The sequence below is a fragment of the Apteryx mantelli genome, chromosome 5 (genome assembly GCF_036417845.1).
Source record: "Apteryx mantelli isolate bAptMan1 chromosome 5, bAptMan1.hap1, whole genome shotgun sequence".
Taxonomy (NCBI): domain Eukaryota; kingdom Metazoa; phylum Chordata; class Aves; order Apterygiformes; family Apterygidae; genus Apteryx; species Apteryx mantelli.
Window position 1 is genome coordinate 22281057 of NC_089982.1, and position 21216 is coordinate 22302272.

The following is a 21216-nucleotide window of genomic DNA, read 5'->3' on the forward strand; positions in this document are numbered from 1 at the left end:
ACTTGGTCCGGGGCAGATGTCTTCTCAAAGAGTCTATGCTATGAATACCTGAGAAAGGTGGGAAAAGGTGTGGTGAAAAGGTGGAGTGGTCTCTTCCTTTTCTGCTCAGAGATGTTTTGTTTGCTATGAACTCTCCTTCAATGCAAAAAGCTCTTTATTACAACTTTGTTCCCCTTCCCCTCCTGCACTGGCTTGCAATGACACTGGCAAATACCTGACAGTTAGCAGGAAAACCTGGTGACATGTACCACTATTTTCTGTATGAGATAGCACCTTTCCACTACGGGTTGAGTTCACGGCATAATAGATGTGAGTAATTACAAGACCTAGACCTCAAGGACATTTAGCTGTTATGAGGTGCATTAGATTACTGACAAATTCTGGAGTGCAATTTAAGTTGACTTCTGGGAGGACGTCCTGTGGCTATGCAGATTCAGCTCTTGCTGTTTTAACACTCTAGGGAAGAGAACTTTGTCCCAGCCATTTGCCCCACTTATCTAACTATGTTGACTAATTAGAAGCCATTATGAGGAAGGTCACAAGGGCCAAATTCCCACTTAGTACATAAAAGGGTCCAGTCCCATAGCTGGGTTCTGGCAACATGGATATACAGGTCTCCCTTCTCTTCACCTTGTAAACCTTGCTGTCTATCAACATGTCTTTTTTGAACTGATGCTTCCCCCCCTCACACTCTGCGATTAAATATTCTCTTCTTCAAACTTACTCTCTGTAATGCCTTTTGCCTGGGCTCAGAGTCTGGACAAGAATACACTGGATACAAGCAGTCTCGTACTGCTGTTCTGGGGCACACAAACAGGCAGAATTGCTGCATTCTCCTCATTTTACATGCACACTATCTTGGAAGCAGTTCCCTACAACACTCCTGCTCGTCCTGTTCAGCCACCAGTATCTGTGCAAGACAGGGAGAAGGAAAGGGTCCTTGTTGGCTATAGATAGGATTCCTTACAAAGCAGGCATAGATAGTCCTCAGCAGAGATAAGTCTCATGGGGATCAAACCCTCCCCAAACTCCTGTACAGGCACATCAGGCCTCTGCTCAGTGGTATCTCCAGGGGAATCAGGCATTTAGAAGTTAGACATTGAGGCACTGGACTTTTAACCCTCTGCATCCTTTTTGAATTTCACCCAAAGCTCTCTGTCTTTTACCAGTAATCTGTAAGGAAGAAAGAAGCTGAATCTCCTGAAGCAATGTGGATCATTCCCCCACAGCTAATGCAGTTAATTTTTTGACTAATGGTCTTTTCCTAAGATGAGTTGAAGAGTTAATGCATATAAAAAATAACCGTACAAATTTAAAAAGAAAAAAAGGCCCTGAAAAAATGAAATAATTAAGTTTTCTGAGAGTACATGTTCCCAGGAGACGATACGTTACAAAGGATTAATAACACACTGGAGGAAACGGTCAAGTTAATCTTTGGGACAAGGAACTCTGGGTTTTATATACAACTCTAGGAGAGAGATGTTTATCTTCTTAACTGTGTCCTGTGAGCCTGTTTTCAGAAACTGGAACCAGTCTGATTCCTCCAGGTATGTGTATAGTGTATATTCAAGATTCAGGAAAGGGACATTTTCAGCCTCTGAAACATTCTGTGTCCTTACTCACATTAAAAAAGAGAATGCATGAAAGCACTGGGTTCCTTTCTGTTCAGAACAAATAGCGTCTTCTTGTGCTCTCCTAAATAGAAAACATGATTACAGAAATCTGCCACCAGGAGGCAGCACATTAAAACATTTGTGCTATAAAAAGACATCTGAAACAATAAAAAAATTACCCTCTCCCAAATCCTCAACCTCGTATTTAGTAAAAATATTCTCCCCACCCCCTTTCTAGCTATTATGTTTTATACGTTCAACTCTTCTTATCTACATACCTGTAAATTAGTAGTAATTCCAGTGCTTTCAAATAGCTTACTGCAGGCACGCACAGTTAAAATGGAAGTCTAACTGATTTCTGGAACAGCATTGAGCAGAAAAAATGAGTAAACAAAGTAGGTAGAAGTGATACGACAAAATACAAAATGACCCAACAGACTAAACCACTTTTACTTCCTTTGAGGCTTACTGAAATAGTCTAAATCTCTGAGCTCTCTCATAACCATTTTTGTTTTTGTTTACATGCACACACACACACACATATATATGTATATACATACATACACACACACACACACATATATATAGCAAAATGCCACCAAAAAAGTATTCTTTAAGTGCTGAATTTTTCACAGAACAGCAATACTCTCACTCTTTCAACAGGCAATACACCTGGATCACTGTCACACTGAAACCAGAACTATAGGTCTGATTCATAACCATGCTACTCTTGGCACAGAACTAGAGAAACAATCCAGCTCTGGATTTCATGACCCATGAAAGACTGAAGCTCTGTTCTCTCCTCTGCCCACTCAGCCCCTCTTTTCTAATGGTATGAAGGACTCTTTTCCAGTGTGGCTCAGCGTAAGCTGAGTCCCTAAAAATCACAATAGGTATATAATGAAAAATTTTAAACTAGTATATTATTTTAAATCCCAATTATTTCAATCCACTTCAAGCTCTGCGACTGTAAGCATACAATAATGCTCCTATAGCATCTTGTGTTACAGGTCAAGCATATGGAACACAGCAAGAAGGCTACAGAAAAGTGCAAACTACCTAAATCATTTCTCAATATGTACCTACAAATACAAGGTATGTGCAAAAACCATCAACAAAAGTACAGCATAAACAGTATATAATCAGGTCCTTAGAAAAGGCAATTAGGAAGAACTAATCAAAAGACAAATCAGGAAAGCAAATATTTGTAGCTTCAAACTGCAAGCTGGACTTGTAAGAGGCTGTATCTACGTTTTTGACTTCTCAATTCAAACAGACACTACACATTCTCCAATGCAAAACCAGTTAATTGTGAAATTAAAACACAAGCACAATGTCAGCAGAAATCACAAATTTATTAATCCTTAAATATATCCATCATTTACCATTATGGCAAGAAATATGTACACTGTGTCCCATGGTAAACTGCAGTGTTTCAGAATGACAGAAGAGAAGTGTGTAATTCAACTGTGGCGGAGAGAACAAATCACAATTTCCTCACATCTTGATGTGGAAGACAAACTTGATCTACAGTAATATGTCAACACCACATGCTATGTTAGAAGTATAAAAAACCACCCTACACCTAATTTGTTAATTTTAAATACAGTTATGCCACTTATAGCCGCTTCACGAAAAAAAAAATTAATGAGGAAAAAAAAATGAGGCCATTACTTTATTCACAGATCCCATTGGCAGGTTAATATGGCTCAACACATTTATTGTAGATGCTTATTTTAAATATATATTGTTTAAAATCATGTAGTAATTATCAGAGAAGCTTAAATCCATCTACCATACATCCACTAGTAACAACACCAAAATGTTTAAGAACTGCTTTTGATCAGTAATCAATACAGAAAGGTGAAATTATACAAATTAGGAAGCTTTCCCATTTTAAAAACTTCCAACTGCAGAGTTGCAAATTGTTAAATGCTAAAAAGAACATTGATTGAGATATCATGCACTATACAGCGCTGCAGAAAACAGTTAGCCCTGTTGGTAATAAAACAATTAACAAATGAAAAAGAGAAATAATCAATCCCTGTATTTTTCTATTAAAACTGGAAGGGAATAAATCTACATGCTTGCAAGAATATACTTTCACAGATACATAAGGGAAGCAAAAATAGTCCCTGTTAGAAAGTTTCTGTTCTAAACTGACATGAAAGCATTCCCTGCACAGTGCACAGATTTTTGCAGCAACAAATAAAAAGCCAAAACAAATTGGTAATGCTGCAAAAATTGTTTTCCTTAATATTGTACACTGTGCAATGATTTTAATAAGCCAAGAGCAAACTGGGGGGGAGGGAGAGGAGAGAGGAAGGGGGAACAAATAAACCTGTGGTAAAGTGTTACAGTTTTATTAGAAACCTGGTGTATTCATAATATATTTCCAGAAAAGCAACAGCTATATTGGAAAGTAAATAAACTCTTCATACTGAGCTTTTAAGGCCTAATATTTCTAGAGTATACTAACCACACAACTGGACTATAGCTTAAACAAAATTTTAAAATGTTCTAAAGCCTCCTTAAATTTACAGTACACCCTAAAAGCGATAAAAATTTGTTTTTCTTTATCCATTTCAATAATCAAAACCTGCCTCTCAATCATCACTTAGTTCCTCACAATTTTTAATTTTGCTTTATCATCCAATATAAATTTTCAATTAGCATAGTAAGAAAGCAAAGGTGAAGACTCAAAGAAAAAAAAGAAGTTGCTGACTAGCCAGATCATTGACAGTTAATTCAGAACTGACCAAGCCAGCAAATGATGAGATTTTTCCAGTTTACACAGACTAATAACTAAGAAGGCTTCAGTCAGAACAAAGCCAAGATATGATCACTTCCACATTTATCAGCAATTTTGTCCATCTGCATGCCATAATAAAAATCTGTTTTACAGTAACAGAGCTGTCAGTGGAAATCCTATCCCTTTCTACCAGAACCAAAGCAAAATCCAAGAACCTGGGGAAAAAGGAGGAGTCAAAAAACAGTTCTTAAAAAAAGAAGGTAAACGTATTTTTGAGGGAGGTTTTTTTTTGTTTTTTTTTGTTGTTTTTTGTTTTTTTAAATAAACGGGATAGTTTTTAAAGTTGTCTGTCAAAACTTGGCATAAGTGGAGAAAAAATGACAAATGTACTCTGTATCTACTGCTGTACACCAAATGTTTGACGTTTATGCCTTGCTATTTTCTATTTGCATGGAACATCACCTTCATTGAAATGTTTACAGTGTACAGATGGAATATGCAGCAAAATGGTGCATCACAAATGTGTTACATGAAGAACCTTCACAACTTCATGCACTCAGAAACATGCATGAAGAGAACAGGATGGCCAAGATGGTAATCAACCAGGCGCGTTGGGTACAGATAATGCAAGAGCGGCACCGCTGATATTTTTAGCTAGAAGGAGGAAGGAGAAAAAAAAAAAGATTGCCATTACTGAGGTTAACATCACCACCAGATAACAATACATGCTCAAGTGTTAGCTAATACTATTAAACAAAATCTTCTCCAGATCATTTAACACAATATTGCGAAGAAAACGAAACAAAAACAAAAACCCCACACACTCAGGAAAAACACTCTTATTTTTTCAAACCACTTTACAGACATTTTTAATCTTTACAACATGCCAGAGAAGCTGTTAAAAGAAAAAGGGAAACTGAGGCAGATCGTGAAATTGCCTTAATCAGTTTCTCGAAGGAGGGAGGTCAGAATTCAGAAGTGAACCTCCCTTTGAGTTTAACTTGCTTCCTTAACGTGTGCATTACAGACACTGCCACAGACTGAGATTCTCGTACAAAAATTGAACTGAATAGCAAGGAAGACCCAGGTGTCATTTACATGCAAGACATGCTAGAAGCATTATGTAAAGAGAAAATGAAAGAAAAGAAATGCGTAAGAAAGCAGATAACTAATTCAGCTTGTTAATATTATTTGCATTACCGTAGCATCTAGGGGCCGAAGTCATGACTGGGATTCCGCTGTGCTAGGCACTGCACAAACACAGAAGAAACTCTTTACTTAAGTCTTCTTGCTGTTTGGTATTTAAGTTATGAAAGTATAACAAAGCGAAAGGTGTGATCAGTGAGTGAGTATAAGCCTGGGAATCCAAATTTAGCTTTGGGAGTCAGTTTGAGGTCCAATAGACCTGTGACTGCAGGTATTTTAGACCACTCTTTGTTTATATGCAGACACAGTTCTGCAAAAATACATTAGCACAATAAATTCTTAAGAACACTGAATACAGAGAAAGATCTACTATCAATCAAACCACCCAAATAGAGAGAAGCAATGGACCAGACAGAAACCAAAGTTTGTCAGTTGTTGCTGGTCTGTCTCACAGTAAAAAATACAAATAAAACTTATATATATAATAGAAAGAAATTTGTGCTCATATTCATCTCCAGAATTAATTGCCATATGGAAGCATCTCCTTTTCTGGTACCTATAGCTACCAAAGAGCTTGATTCTGTCCTCAGATTTATAGCTGATCACAGCTATAATTGCTTTTGCAAGTTCATTAAATTTGAAAATTTTCTTCAGACAATGTGCATAAAATTCTCTTTCTATTGCATAAGGGTCATTATTAACTACTACATATCGATAATAATGAAATAAATAATTGTAAACTGCAAAAACTTCAAATACAAGAAGAGAGGAACAATAATATGGAGCAATACCTTAACTACACTTCTGCCATTTTCTAAACTGGAGTTATTTATGCACTACTGGTTTCACTGGGAAAAGTAAAGGTGAACTTCAAGACATTCTAAAAGATAGTCATGACATTATGATAGTCGTGATAGTTACAGAAGGTGAATCCTGACATGGTACCACATGGGAAACTAACAGTTAAACTTGAGAAGATGGGGATTAAAGCAAGAATGCAAAGTAAAATAACTGAAAGAAAAATGGCAATGCTTGGGCTGAAAGGGGAACTAGCAGGGTACAGCAGACTCACTACTCTTTGTTAATGACCTGAGCGCACGCAGTAGGACCATCTCATGTAGTTCATTTACACAAAGGTGGAAGGCATTATAAATACAGAGGAAAAAGCTAGTATTGTACAAGAACCACAAAATAACCTTGAGGACTGGCTAATTCACAAACATTATGTTTAATAACAGGAAGTATAGGGCTGCACCCTCAGCCAAAGTTTATATAAACTCATTGGTTTGACATGACAGATTAAGATAAATACATGTCTGTTGCAGATGATCTGCTAATGTGATATAGATGATGAAAGCATAGAAATCATGCTAGAACATAACAGACATGGCATCCTTAGCAGAGAGAAGGAAGTAACTGTGAAGACAAATAAAACCCTGCTAACACCTGATCACAACCGTATGCAGTATTTCAGATGAACTCAAGCTAGTGAGAAGACAAACCTTAAACCAGGAAAGACATAGCAGAGAGCTATTTAGGTAACTAGGAAAACGGAGATTCTATCCTACAAAGCCAACCAAGGAAGCACGGTTTATTTACCCTACCAAAATGGAAGATGAGAAGCAATCTTAGTCGCCCTTCATATACAATACCTCCTATCTGCATATCTATCTCCAGTATTAAAGGAGAACAATGATGAAATAAGAATAATCAAGGATACATTGTGTATGACAAAAATTTAGGCTTGACAGTAAGGCTTTTAACCATCAGAGCAATGATATTTTAGAATAGTAATAGAAGCAAGTTCAAAAAAACCCTCTGAATTTAAAATGGGGGTTAGGTGAGGGATTTACACAATGATGTTGCCAGTGCTAACAGAGGATCTATCTATTGCTGTACTGTAATCTCAGAGCATCTCTCCTTAAACCCTAGCTGTGTGCTAAGGCTTTGAGTCACTACTTCTCCTATGTGAACTTTTCAGTTCAGATACATTCTCAAAATCCCGAAATCTCTTCTTCTGTCTGACTCCACAAGCTCAGAACGCCCTCAGACACAGACACGAGCCTCTGGGCTCAAAAAAATTGTTTCTCAGCCTTTTTCTCTCACCCATTCTATCCTTAGTAGCCCCAGAAACTCTTATTTCAATTAGAAAGCATGAGCAGCAGTAAAAAACTGACATTACATGAGTCCTGAATACTGGCACAGCTTTTATGGGGCAAATCTCAGATCTGAATGCACATCTGCATTTTCCTGAGATTTGCCTTCTCTCTGTGCAATCTCAGGGCCAGGAGTTACTCTGTGGTAGCTAGATGAACCCTGTAAATTCCAGAGAAACTCCAGCTCTAGCAAGTGTTCATAGGAGCAGTAGGTGCAGAACAGAGCACACAACAACCCATCTCACATGCTACATGTTACATGAATATTGAGGCTCCTATTACAACACTTGTACCTCAAACAGAAGGAGCTGCAAAATCTATTCAGTACAGGAATTATTGGGAAGATTCTATAATCTATAAAAAAAGTCTATACTGATCATCTTCGTAAGATGGTTATTTTGTTCCCTTCTGGGTTTGGTGCCTAAGAATAAGTGTAATAAACTACCTTGTTCTTGTATCTTCATGATTATTTCCTATAAATATGCTTTAGTATAAGTTAAATAAATTAAGAAGGAAAAAAGAACAACACAAAACACATAAACAAAAAACAGACCACAAAAAAAAGCAAAAAACAAACAAATGGAAAAGATAAGAGTGCTAGTCCAGTGCCTGCCATTCTGACATAAACACTTACTGCCCAGGGTGCACTGGGCCAGGTGAACCTGTTTCACTTATGCTTACTACCCCTCTGGATACCCAGCTCAGACTCCTCGACAAAAAGCTCCTTTACAAAAACACCAGAAAATCTCAGTAACATTACATTTCAAGCATATATAACTACTCTTTCAATAATATCTGTTTAAATACTGGCAGTGCAGCTGGGATGCAAAAAACCCAAAGGATGACATGCTTCTTGCTCCCATTGGGTTCACAGTTGTAAATAAAATACAGTAGTTATTACTAGGTAATCAAATTACTTTTTTCCCCAAAAAAATCCAGTATTTTATTCCCAGTGAAGTTTAACACTTCATTCCATTATATTTCTCACTTGATAGAATACTATTTCATATGGGAGAATGCTGTTGCAAGAAGTCAATTATAGGACATGATGAAGCTGTAAAGATGAAATCTAAGCCCCTATCGCTCATGCTGGCAAATTCAGCCATTATCCACACTAAGACACCTCATACAAATGCAGTTACATCTTATATAAAGGACTTGCACCTGGGCAAAGTAAAACCTATACGAGTGCTTTATAATTTGGAACAGTCTAATGCAAGTGTGTCTACTTAGAGAGGAAGTCAACAAGCTTGGGCCCCAAGGGACACGGTAGCATTAGGGAAAGCTGTAAGCAGAAAAAAAGCAAAGGACTTGAGCAGAACCTCTTGAAGAAGCTGTGACTCTTCATCTTGTTATTGCAACTATGAGTCTGCACTAATTTACACTGCTGAAAATCTGGCTCAAGGAATCCAGGTTTTTGAATGCCCTCTCATACCCTTGGTGCCATGCTGTGACTCAACTTGCAGAGATGCCAGAATGAACTGAATAGATAAATGATAACAGCAGAGATTTGAAGTTTACCCACATAGGTGGGAAATAACTATGAATCAGTGATTGTCTAGCAGTTCAGCAAAGGGAGTGTGGGAGAAGAGAAGAGAACATGATAGATATTTGTATGCCTTAATTTATAAAGTAAATATATAAATTGGCTCAAGATCAACTTGGAGAGAACACAGCTAGGCCTGAGTGGGTAGAGATGGCTGGAAATCACAGAAAATATTGCTCAAATTTTATTTTTTCAGCAAAATGTTACTTTACTTCTTGAAATTTTCCAGCCAGCTCTAACAGCTCCATATATCCTATCACTTTTTATTCCTTCTGTCCTCCCTGATCCCTCTAATGAGATTTTCCACTCCTATTTTGTGTGACTTGTATCAGGCGCTAGCTACATTAAAACATTTTTCTGCTTTTCAAGCTCTTAGTTCAGGAACTAAGATCAGGCATCACAGTTGAAAGTGACAACAACAAAAATCATTATTATTAAAAATATTTGCACGAATACTATATGCACACTACTGACATCGCATAAATGAGCGCAAAGAAATTACACTGTCAAGAGGACAGTTTCATAGGCTTTAAGGCCAAAACCAGCTACTAGACTATCTAGTCTGACCTACGTAACTTAAACTTGCAGTTTGAAATTGTTTCTTACTTGATAGGTACTGTTGGCGATCCTGAACGGTGAAAGTGAACATTTTGCCATTTCCCATCACGACGGTGCCAGACCCGTGTTTCCTCTGACTGCATAGTCTTTGGCATCCCACTTCCATCCATGTATTGTGTCAGCCGTATATATGCAATGCAGGCAGCATCATCACCCACAAGGTGGACATGAGGATTGAGGATAATGGTGTGGATTGGCTTATTACTTTTGGATAAAGCTAGGAAACAAACACACACACAGAGGATACTAAGTAATAAAAATACTAAGTAATAAGATACTAAGTAATAAATATATACTAAGTAACAAAAACCATTTACTAATAATCATGCACAACTAGCTCAAATATATTGTAGAAAGGAGTACAGTCGCAGCAGGAAGTATATTTTCCCCTTTTCCATAAGAAAACCAATTGAATTTTTAATAGTATATATTATTTTATCCATGTAGATGCCAAACAAGTTTCAATAATTGTCCATAGACAATTATTTGACCCTAATCAGTTCCAGGGCATCTTAACTAGCAGTGATATATAGATATAGATATAGATATATATAGGCATGCTATTAAACATTTCTTCCTTTTCTTTGCTCTAGGAGTGAGCTCACTGGAAGAATCCCAATATTTGGTTTCTTACTATTTTTAATGGCAATAACTGCAAAATACCTTTTTGAATCCTGGTGACAAAAAAGAATTAATTTGGCATTTCTTATTTCTAATCTGCTATCCTTATTAAAACTATCTGATTAGGTCTCTGGTCATATTTCAACATGATGATCATCCTGGTGAGATGTTATACAATTGTTTGGAGACTCTGGTATAAAGTGCAAGCTGTCACCATGTGTTTCATTTTGGTAAATATGACTATACTAAGAAGGCTCACCATCTTGAGTTTCCAATGGTCACTACTGTGTATAATGACATTTGTAGTTAATATTTACAGTTAATGACCTTCAGCTTTTAACTTACTCCTGTGAGATACTTTATTAAGTGCTGATATCTATGAAAATTAAAAAAAAGAAGAGGCAATGAAAGTAAAAATTTTAAGCAAAAATATGGAAAAATCTATTTTAGATACAGAAGAGAATTTAGGAATACCATAATCCCATTTTATGCTCAGACATTTCTCAGAAGTTGCTGTACGAGCTAGTGTCTTCATTTATAATATTTTATTTCCTTTTGAGTCAAGTCTGCTCTAAAAGTTACCTACAGAGCATGATCCCCCAGTGCATTATTAAATCCAATCTTTGGGTAATTTTTCTTTTTTTTATAGCAGACATGTTTGTATTAAATATATATACAAGCATACAGAGACCAATACAAAAAAAGCTGATCAGATCCTCAGCAGTATAGACCGACTGACTGCAGGGTCCTCCCCAAAACATAAAACAGTAACAGTCATTATAAACTCATTGCAAATGCTGACTTCCAGTTGTAACTCTCTAACCACATGAACTAGTGATTTTCCTTGTAAATATACACACACTGTGATGTTCTCTCTTTTCAGCAATGGAAAACAATTTATGAGAATCATTTGTCTACATATCTTATTTTTCTTTTACACATCTTAAATTTCCCTTTCCAAATACCTGAAACTTTCTTCCACTGTCTGAAGTCCCCTATGATGTCTGAATGAATGCAGCAGAAACAGAGGGGAAAAACAGACGTAGCAGAACTCCAAATGAAAAAATAACAACCCCTCTACCCAAACCAATTACATAAAAAGAAAAAACAATCCCAAACCAAAATGCTGATGATCAGAGAGACACATTCACAAGGAGCAGGTGAAGATTCACAGAGATGAAAAAGGAATGTTTACCATTTTCAAAGTAGAACCGGTGAAAGTCCATCCCTTCTACTAGGTTACCCAAAGCTTCAGGTTCAAAAGACGTAAGGCCTGGATCACAAATTTTTCTGTGGAAAATAAGAAACTGTTGCAATAAACACATACAGTTATCTAACACAACACTGGACAGATTTCTTTCTAAATGTCTCCTTTATTCCCATAGGAAATTTTACCTACATGTGACATCACACTGGAAAAGAACAGAACTTACACAGGCAGTGTAATGGGAGTTCTGGTTTCACCTAAATCAATAAAGTTTGTCAGCTTACTGCAGAGGGACCAGTTTTAACATAAATCATCTTTTGACAGAAGACTGTCAAAGACAGCCCTGCAAGTTAATGGTACTATACTATCAAATTCTACTTGTGCCTCTGAAAATTGCCTACCTCTGTGCAATCCAAAGTACATTTTTCACGGCTGACACCACTATTTAGGTAAGATCTTTATTTTTCTTTAATCTGCTAAAATTTAGATAAGAATTTGGAATAAGCTTCCACTTGACATCTGTACAACAAAGGTTTTAATGTGATTATATGAAATGAAAGTGTCATGTTGGAAAGTTTTTAAAAAGGCTGCCTGGGTCACAGGAAAAGCAGTGACATTGTCTAATTGTGAGGCTCATGCCACAACAAGGCAGAGTCCACCCAGAGAAACACAGGAGGAGAACAAAAGTAACACTGAAAAGTGCTTATGAGGCATCTTTCCTCTATTTCTTTTTTAAGGTAGGAAGAAAAGAGACACAATGATGGATTTGTGACTTTGCACAGAAAAACTGACAGAAATCAGTCCATTTTCGCTCAGCAAATTCTTACACAGAAATGCAGCGTTCAGTAGAGGCAGGTGGAACCTAAATGCCATATGGTCTTTCATGCTTTTTAGTACAAATGGGATTCTGGTAAGTACTAATCTCTCTATACAATCAATACTTCTGTTATAAAACATGACTTTACTTTCATACACCAAGAAAGATCACTGCATATTTTGTGTCAGGATTATAATCCTGGCTCGCAAGGTTAGTACATTAGATTTACACTAGCATCTCATATGAAACTGGCAACAAGGCTAGTGTAAAGCTGATGCAATGCAGTGATGAACAAGTCCTATTTTTCTTGGGGGCATTTGAGAATGAACTTTAACAATACATACGTACACATACACACACACCCACAGAAACATCAAATCTTCTCACTCTCTCCAAAACTTACGTGTAAGCTTCAAAGTCCCCATTGTTGATAGCTTCAATCAACTGCTCAGTAACCTTGATAATCTCTTGCTTACGAGCTAGAGAGAGATATAAATACAACAATTCTTAAAACGGAAAGCCAAGTGGAAGGTGACAGCTGAAAGGCTGTCAGAATAATAGCCATATCAAAGGTATTCTGTCATTCCTCAGTTGATACAACTGCCATTTCTCTTCCTCTTCTATAACCATAAGACAAAATACTAAATTATTGTTTTACACTATTTTGGCCTCAGCATACTCCTATATTCATGAGGAAATTAAACACATGTCAAGATCAATGACCCACTTCCCTATCATGGTTCTAATCTTCTTTCCTTCATTGAAGAACCTACTGTTTAAAAAACAAAGCAAAACAAAAACCAAATCCCCCAAAGCCCAACTCTTTACTCTGAATTAAAGGAAGCTGATTATCGATAAGTGATACACTAACAATTCATATGCACATGGACCCTTTTAGCTTGTAAGCGTATAATGCTGATTTTCAGAAATCTTTGTAACACTTAGTTTCTCTTTGGCCAAACATGTACATTTAAGTAAAGAGGAATTTAGGCCCTGAGTCTATAATCAAAATTGCTTGGTGCAAAGCCCCGTGGATTTCACATAATATATACACACACACGCAGGTCTAACTACAATACAGTGACTTCGGTGACAGTGACTGCAACTATACTTTGCTTGTACAATGCCTAACACATCTAGGTTAAAACAAATCTCAGTCAGACCATTTTGGGGTACTACAGTACAACTATTAAATAATAATAATAAATGCTAAATATTAACAGAAATATAATAAAATAAAAACAACTAGCAGAATATAAATTTTCTAGTAAGAACCTTCAAACTCAAGCGGTATTTGCAAATGCATGTAGTTCAACGGCAAAGTATGTGAAACGTTTCTCCTTTAACCATTGGCAAAAAAATAAGCTAACAGTTCAGTATTTTTTAATGTTGATAGTTACACTAAAACAATGTGAAGTAAAAAAACTTGCGCTGTGTTACGTATTAGTAATATCACTTACTCTAGGAGAACAAAGTATTAAGAAACCTTCAGAAGACAAAAAACTGACTGGCTTCACTTTGAAAAATGACTTCTACTTTTTAAAACTTGCTTCTTGAGAAACTGATGCTGTTTGATAGCAATTTACCCACAAAAGAACTTCTTCCACAAATGGAGTCAATCCTCTCAAACCCTGCCGCTGCTTTATCAACTAAGTTCGTGTAATATTCTAAATCGTTTGTTGTCATTTCAACAATGTTCACAGCATCTTCACCAGGAGTTGATTCCATCTCAAGAAACCACTTTCTTTGCTCATCCCTAAGAAGCAACTCCTCATTCGTTAAAGTTTTATCATGAGATTGCAGCAATTCAGTCAGACCTTCAGGTTCCACTTCTAATTCCAGTTCTCTTGCTATTTCCACCACCTCTGCAGTTACTTCCTCCACTGAAGTCTTGAATCCCTCAAAGGCAGCCATGAGGGCTGGAATCAACTTCTTCCAAACTCCTGGGAACGTTGATATTTTGACCTCCTCCCATGAATCACAAATGTTCTTAATGGCATCTAGAATGGTGAATGCTTTCCAGAAGGTTTTCAATTTACTTTGCCCAGATCCATCAGAGGAATCACTATGGCAGCTGCAGCCTTACAAAATGTATTTCTTAAACAGTAAGACTTGAAAGTCAAATTTACTCCTTGATCCATGGGCTACAGAATGGATGTTGCGTAAGCAGGCATGAAAACAACATGAATCTCATTGTACATCTCCATCAGAGCTCTTGGGTGACCAGTGGCATTGTCAATGAGCAGTAACATTTTGAGAGGAATCTTTTTTCTGAGCAGTAGGTCTCAACAGTGGGCTTAAAATATTCAGTAAACCATGTTGTAAACAGATGTGCTGTCATCCAGGCTTTGTTGTTCCATTTACAGAGCACAGGCAGAGTAGATTTAGCATAATTCCTAAGGGCTCTAGGATTTTTGGAATGGTAAATGAGCATTGGCTTCCACTTAAAGTCACCAGCTGCATTAGCCCCAAACAAGAGAGTCAGCCTGTCCTCTGAAGCCAGGCATTGACTTCTCCTCTCTAGCTATGAAAGTCCTAGATGGCATCTTCTTCCAATAGAAGGCTGTTTCATCTACACTGAAAGCCTGTTGTTTGATGTAGCCAACTTCATCCATTCTCTTAGCTAGATCTTCTGGATAACTTGCTGCAGCTTCTACATCAGCACTTGCTGCTTCACCTTGCACTTTTTTGTTATGGAGACGGCTTCTTTCCTGAAACCTCATGACCCAACCTCTGCTAGCTTCAAACTTTTCTTCTGCAGCTTCCTCACCTCTCTCAGCCTTCATAGAATTGAAGAGAGTTAGGGCCTTGCTCTGGACGAGGCTTTGGCTTAAGGGAATGTTGTGGCTGGTTTGATCTTCTATCCAGACCACTAAAACTTTCTCCATATCAATAATGAGGCTGTTTCACTTTCCTATCATTCTTGTGTTCACTGCAGTAGCACTTTGAACTTCCTTCAAGAACTTTTCCTTTGCATTCACACCTTGCCTGTTTGGTGCAGGCAGCCTCGCTTCCGGCCTGTCTTGGCTTTCGACGTGCCTTCCTCACTAAGCTTTGTCATGTCTACCTTTTGATTTCAAGTGAGAGGCGTGTGACTCTAGCTTTCACTTGAACACTCAGAGGCCATTGTAGGATTATTAATTGCCCTAATTTCAATATTGTTGTGTCTCAGGGAACAGGGAGGCCCAAGGAGAGAGAGAGAGATGGGGGATTGGCTGGTCGGTGGAGCAGTCAGGACACACACAACATTTATCGATTAAGTTCACCGTCTTATACGGACACGGTTCGTGGTGCCCCAAAACAATTACAATAGTAACATCAAAGATCACTGATCACAGATCACCATAACAGATACAATAATAATGAAAAAGTTTGAAATATTGCGAGAATTACCAAAATGTGACAGAGACACAAAGTGAGCACATGCTTTTGGAAAAATGGTGCCAGTAGACTTGCTCAATGCAGGGTTGCCACAAACCTTCAATTTGTAAAAAACGCAATATCCACGAAGCGCAATAAAGTGAAGTGCAATAAAATGAGGTATGCCTGTAAAGTACCAGAGAAAAAAATTACAATAGCAACAAAAACTGTTATTCCTGGAGGGAACTGTGGAGCTTTTCTTACTGTCCTGTAGCTCCAAGCAACACTAGTAAGCTCATTCTACCAGAATCATAGAGAATCGATATTTTAGTATTTTAAGTGAAGAGAGAAGATGTAGAATAAAAATGAGCTGTTGATATGTGCAAATGAAGTTTTCAAAAACAGAGATATCAGATACTACATGTTTAGTGAAAAACACAGAAGAACCCCTGACAACAGGCTCACCACCATATTTCCCAGGACTTTGTTGAAAATTGACACCAACATGTTTGTTCTGAAATAATTAAAATTCCTTAAGGTCCATTCAGAGACTGGAGTATCTTTTTACTCTAAATGATCGGCTACATAATTACTGTACTGGAATGGTTATTAATTATGGCCACTGATTTTATAAAACTAGAAACTCTCTGATTTTAGTGTTCCTTGGTTTCTTTTAACACAAAATCACCCTAGGAACAGTCATTATACTAGTGAAGCATAAAAATAAAGATCACATATTTCAGTCTTTCAGAAAGTAGCTTCTTATCAAACAAGTACAGTGTAGAGAGCACTTGCAATAGGGTCTTGAGACCCATAGCAAAGTCCAACCATACCCAGCTTTCAACTAATACTCAAATCACAGAACTGCATACCTCTTACTATCGTTTTGTTTAAAACTGGTAACTGTGACATCCCTGCTAAGCAGTAAAGTATTTTTTCAGAGGAATGAGGTAGCCAGTTTATAAATTAGCACATGAACAAGGAGATTATTAAAATAATTCTGCTTCTTACCTGCTCACATGTTATTTATCAAGGATAACACCCTTAAAACTTTTGAACTCAGTGCTCTTAACTACATACCTTTGTATACATCAGATGGAATTCATCTCACCCAATTTTAGACAACTATAACTACAGACAAGTGAGTTTGTTGTCTCAACTCCCCTGCCTTACAGTCAATGGAGAAAAATAAGCACTTTCTGGGCACAATTCATCTTATCCTAAAAGAGATGTCTAAGACTAGTGTGACTCATCTGGCGTATTTCTTTGCATTGACTATAAAGTGGGTCTAGACAACTAACTCAAATATAGGTATCTACATTGTGAATATCTAAATCTGGGGAGACAAATCCTACCCATTTTAATATAGTACAGTTCTTATCAAGGTGACATGACCTGCTAAAAACAAATGGCACAATGTGAGGGACCTAGCTTCATTTCTAATCAGAACAGGGTCCCAACAAACAGCAATTAGATGGAAAGCATACAGCCATTAATACTATTTCCATACCTTGAAAATAACCAAATTTGAAAGAATGAGGAACAGACTAGCAATTTTATCCTGTACTGTAAAACAGACTCTGCATATGGGGATGCACAGATGTCATTCAACTCTACAGCACGTGCTGCTGCCGCAGAAGCAGAGGGGAATACAGCAAATGTCACAGAACATTTTTTCAAAAAAATTCTATTCACATCAACATTCAAAAATACTCTGTTGATAATTTCTCTTAAAATTTATTCCACAAATATTCCACAGAAGTAATTTCTATGAAGCCATAAAAGAAGGTGCTGCAAAAATAAATGACTGATTGAATCTCAGATGTACATGAAAAATACCATGATTCTCAGATGACAAGGTATGCTCCTTTATCATTGAAGAAGTTATCAAAATTTTGTGTACATAAGATTGAGGCTTGCCCCTCATCCCATCTCCTGCAGCCCCAAGTATCTTAAACTTTGATTTGAACCAAGATATCGTAGTTATCATCTTGTGAGTAATATCCCTTTCCTAATCTCTGCTGATTCCAATGATTCACTCTGATTCAACAATTTATAATATGGGTAGATGGTTTGCGGGGGTTTTTTAGGCCATTGATCATCTTTCACCTTTCAGAAAACATAGAGGTGTACTACTTGCCTAATGAAGACTTAATTCATTAGGCATATAGGCAAATATCTGAAAAGGTATCCCAGCAAATCATTTTTTCAGCTTATACTGACAAACAAGATCAAATGCAATGAATGCATTTCCTTTTAAACCTTTATCATATTGTGATGTTAAGCAACTTGCCATATGCAGCAAATAGTTTCTTTGTATTTACGTGAAACTAATTATTTCTAAAGATGGTCTCTGCTTGGAGTTACCATATAATTATGCCAATATTTATACTCTGTGGCAAATGTTCACAAATATTTATTTTTTAATTAAAAAACACCTTACAGTCTCAGAACAGAGCTTCATCATGGTCACTGCAGTTAAAAGATATTACACTACAGTTTCTCAACACATTACATTAATCATGGAGCCTGGCTGCTGTCTCAAGAAAATGTTTAAAGTCCTGATAACCAAGACATTGATAGGCTTTGCCTCTGTACACATTTTTATTCAAATTGTACCCCAACCTAATCACTCTACTATTTCAGTCAGAGAAACCTTTTTGTTTTCAACCAGCATTTTACAATGGAAAACCAATAATAATACTCAATTCTGTATTTCTTGCCTTTTAAATATCTAAATATGCTTTAAAAGCAATGAGAGGTGTGTTGTGATAATAATAATAAACCCCAAATAATGAATGTATGAAATGTGGTATTTGTCTGTTTAACTCCTAGGAAAACTGCACTACATTTAAAAACCTATCCCTGAAGCACCAAAACCTGGAACTGAGATGTTCTATTTCTTAGGACTTTTAACTACATGATAATCCTTCCTTGACTTCTTCTCTTTTCTCAACACACTACATTTACAGCATCCTCTTCCCATTTCTGTGACAGCAGATGAAAATCTATCAAGTTTTAGCATCTAAGAATCACTCAACATTCTTCTTGCTTACCACCTTCCCATCACTACTTAGCACCAAACCTTAGCAAACACAGGGTGAATTAAGTTCCATACTATACAGAGATCACACTGAAGATTACTTCGGTTCACACCTTCTTACCACTGTATCATCACAAAATGACTGTCAAATATGATTATTCATCCAGTTAAGCTTTGGAGCCCTTCCAATTTTCCAGACAATTTTGTCATAAAGAAATTGCATATGCCTCTGACTGCCCTGACCCAAACTTTCTAGTCTGACTTCACCATATGATTTTTCTTCTAGTTTCTCAAAATTTGCTCTTTTAAAATGAAAAGTTGCTAACTTGAATTCTCCTGTGATTTAATTTGAATTGAATCAAATCATGATCACTTGAGCCTATGTCATACTCTCTGACAAGCTCAGTGTAACATCCCTGTAATTTACAAAAAAAGTCTCAGTAGTACTAACTTGCATTGATTTTTTTAAAATATTGTTCACTGCTAGTGAGACTTATTCATAGCTGTAAGAACACAGCTGTTTTATAGTTATTTTCCAATCTTTTTTTCTGGTGAGTATCAGTCTGCCAAATGTAAACAACTCCAATAGTTCATAATAGCTTATAACAGTATTGCAGAGGTCTCTATAATCTGCCTCAATATTCTAAAATAGATCATTAGTACTATCCCAACAAAATTCCATTTCAAAATGATTTTAGCTGAAGTGGATTCGTTTTCTGTTATACAGGCCAGTAGTTTTGACCTTGATAGCCTATCACACCACTAATGTCGACTACAATATGTTTATTTCTGCCTTTCCTGAAAAGTATGCATCATTCGATACCTTTTGTTCAAGTTATCATTAATATTCTACCGCTTTCACGTTTAGTCTAAAATATATGGGTTTGCCTCCTTCAACAACAGTTTCAATTCCTATAGATATATTTAATTTTTCTGTTCCTGCCAAGGTTCCTTGCCCAAAATTGTAGAAGTTGTTCTTTAACCACATTCAGGTTTGTAGTCGAACCAGGTACTGTACAGTTGCTAATGGCATCACTTAGCTAAATACAGTTTTCATCTTTATTAGTACTTTTTTGCCTGATTTTCTTCCTCACATTTATTCAAAAAAGATCATGGAAGACTGTCTCAAACTTCTCTCAGCACTTCAAAATTAAGTTCTTTTTACTTGTACTTGAATTAATCCTACTGTTCATGGTAGACAATACGTTCTTGTGGTTTTCCGAATTTTCTCAGGTCACAGGACTGCTAATTCCTTTTAAATTTAAAGCTATAGAAAACACAGCATATCACAGCCATTTCTAAAATCATATCACACCAGAATCTTACTTTCTAAAACTGTAGCATAATTTAGGACAGATGAAGTTACAGGGACTTTACAGTTGCCGAGATCACTAAAGTTAATCAGTGAACTAACTTAAATACCACAGCTATTGGGAAAAGGTATTTCCAAGCATAAAGAATAAAAAATACAAGTGAGTCTGGTGCATATTCAGATACTGAGATAACTTCAGCAGTTTTGCCCTATTTTATCCTATTATTATTATTTTGGCAAGCTCAAAAATTCTATATTCCAGAATTATTCAAATATGAAAACTATAACCTCCTACACAGAGCTCTGCAAAATTCAGATCTGTAAATCATTTACACAAAACTCAGCTGGCAAGCTAACCACCAGATGTAGTAGCACCACCATGTTTCCAACTAGCATTACCAGAATATAGTTTCCCCTAAGACTTTTTCTGTCTTGTAACCGAGCAGAATCAGGATAACATTTAACAATTATTTTGCATAAAGCAGATGGTTGTTTAACTGCATCATCATTGTATTACTTAAATTGGACTCTATCTGCAGCTTTTATAGGAGTTTTGAGAAATTAATTTTGCGGAACAAAGTGGCGAAGGAGCTTGCTTGTTTCTCCAATTCAGTATTGGAATGAACAGAATAAATGAGAGATCGTTCACTTTCCTAAAATGTCATAATATCTACTACGCCATTTATATACTGCACTCTTTCAGGGAAACTAAAATAATTCACTTTTTTTCTAGGTTCCTATGGTCCTAAATTCAGTAACAAAACAGGTATTAACATCTACCTTTAAATATTAACAGTGGCCTTAGCACTCTTAACTTTGGACAATGAAGCAGGGAATGCAAGGCAGCGAGAATTCAAACGGGCAAATTTCAGGGTACATAACGGATTTTCTGGGGATATATGCTACAGATGGAACAAAACCCATATGGGATGTGTTACTGATAGCTTTGAAAGTTATACAAGTCCTTGTCTTTCCTATTAATTCCTCCCATTGCTAAGGTTCTGTCCAGCTTGAACTGTCAGTAT

At 36.7% G+C, this 21216-nt stretch overlaps 1 protein-coding gene across 5 annotated transcripts in view; it reads right to left on the reverse strand.

The window, feature by feature from the left end:
• CAMK2D (calcium/calmodulin dependent protein kinase II delta) overlaps positions 1–21216 on the reverse strand; it is a 257903-nt gene that overhangs the window by 79525 nt on the left and 157162 nt on the right. For 3 of the 5 annotated variants that reach the window (XR_010884354.1, XR_010884353.1, XR_010884355.1), the window contains exons 15-17: positions 12880–12955; positions 11648–11742; positions 9820–10048 (exon numbers count right to left, since the gene is read on the reverse strand). Coding sequence is in view for 2 of the 5 variants with exons in the window: in XM_067297630.1 (XP_067153731.1) it covers positions 5609–5615; positions 9820–10048; positions 11648–11742; positions 12880–12955 (407 nt within the window). In the remaining 3 variants the exon portion in view is untranslated. Of the gene's footprint in view, positions 1–2949; positions 5020–5565; positions 5616–9819; positions 10049–11647; positions 11743–12879; positions 12956–21216 lie in introns of those variants that run through there. The other 2 variants (XM_067297630.1, XM_067297631.1) reach the window with 2 other exon arrangements.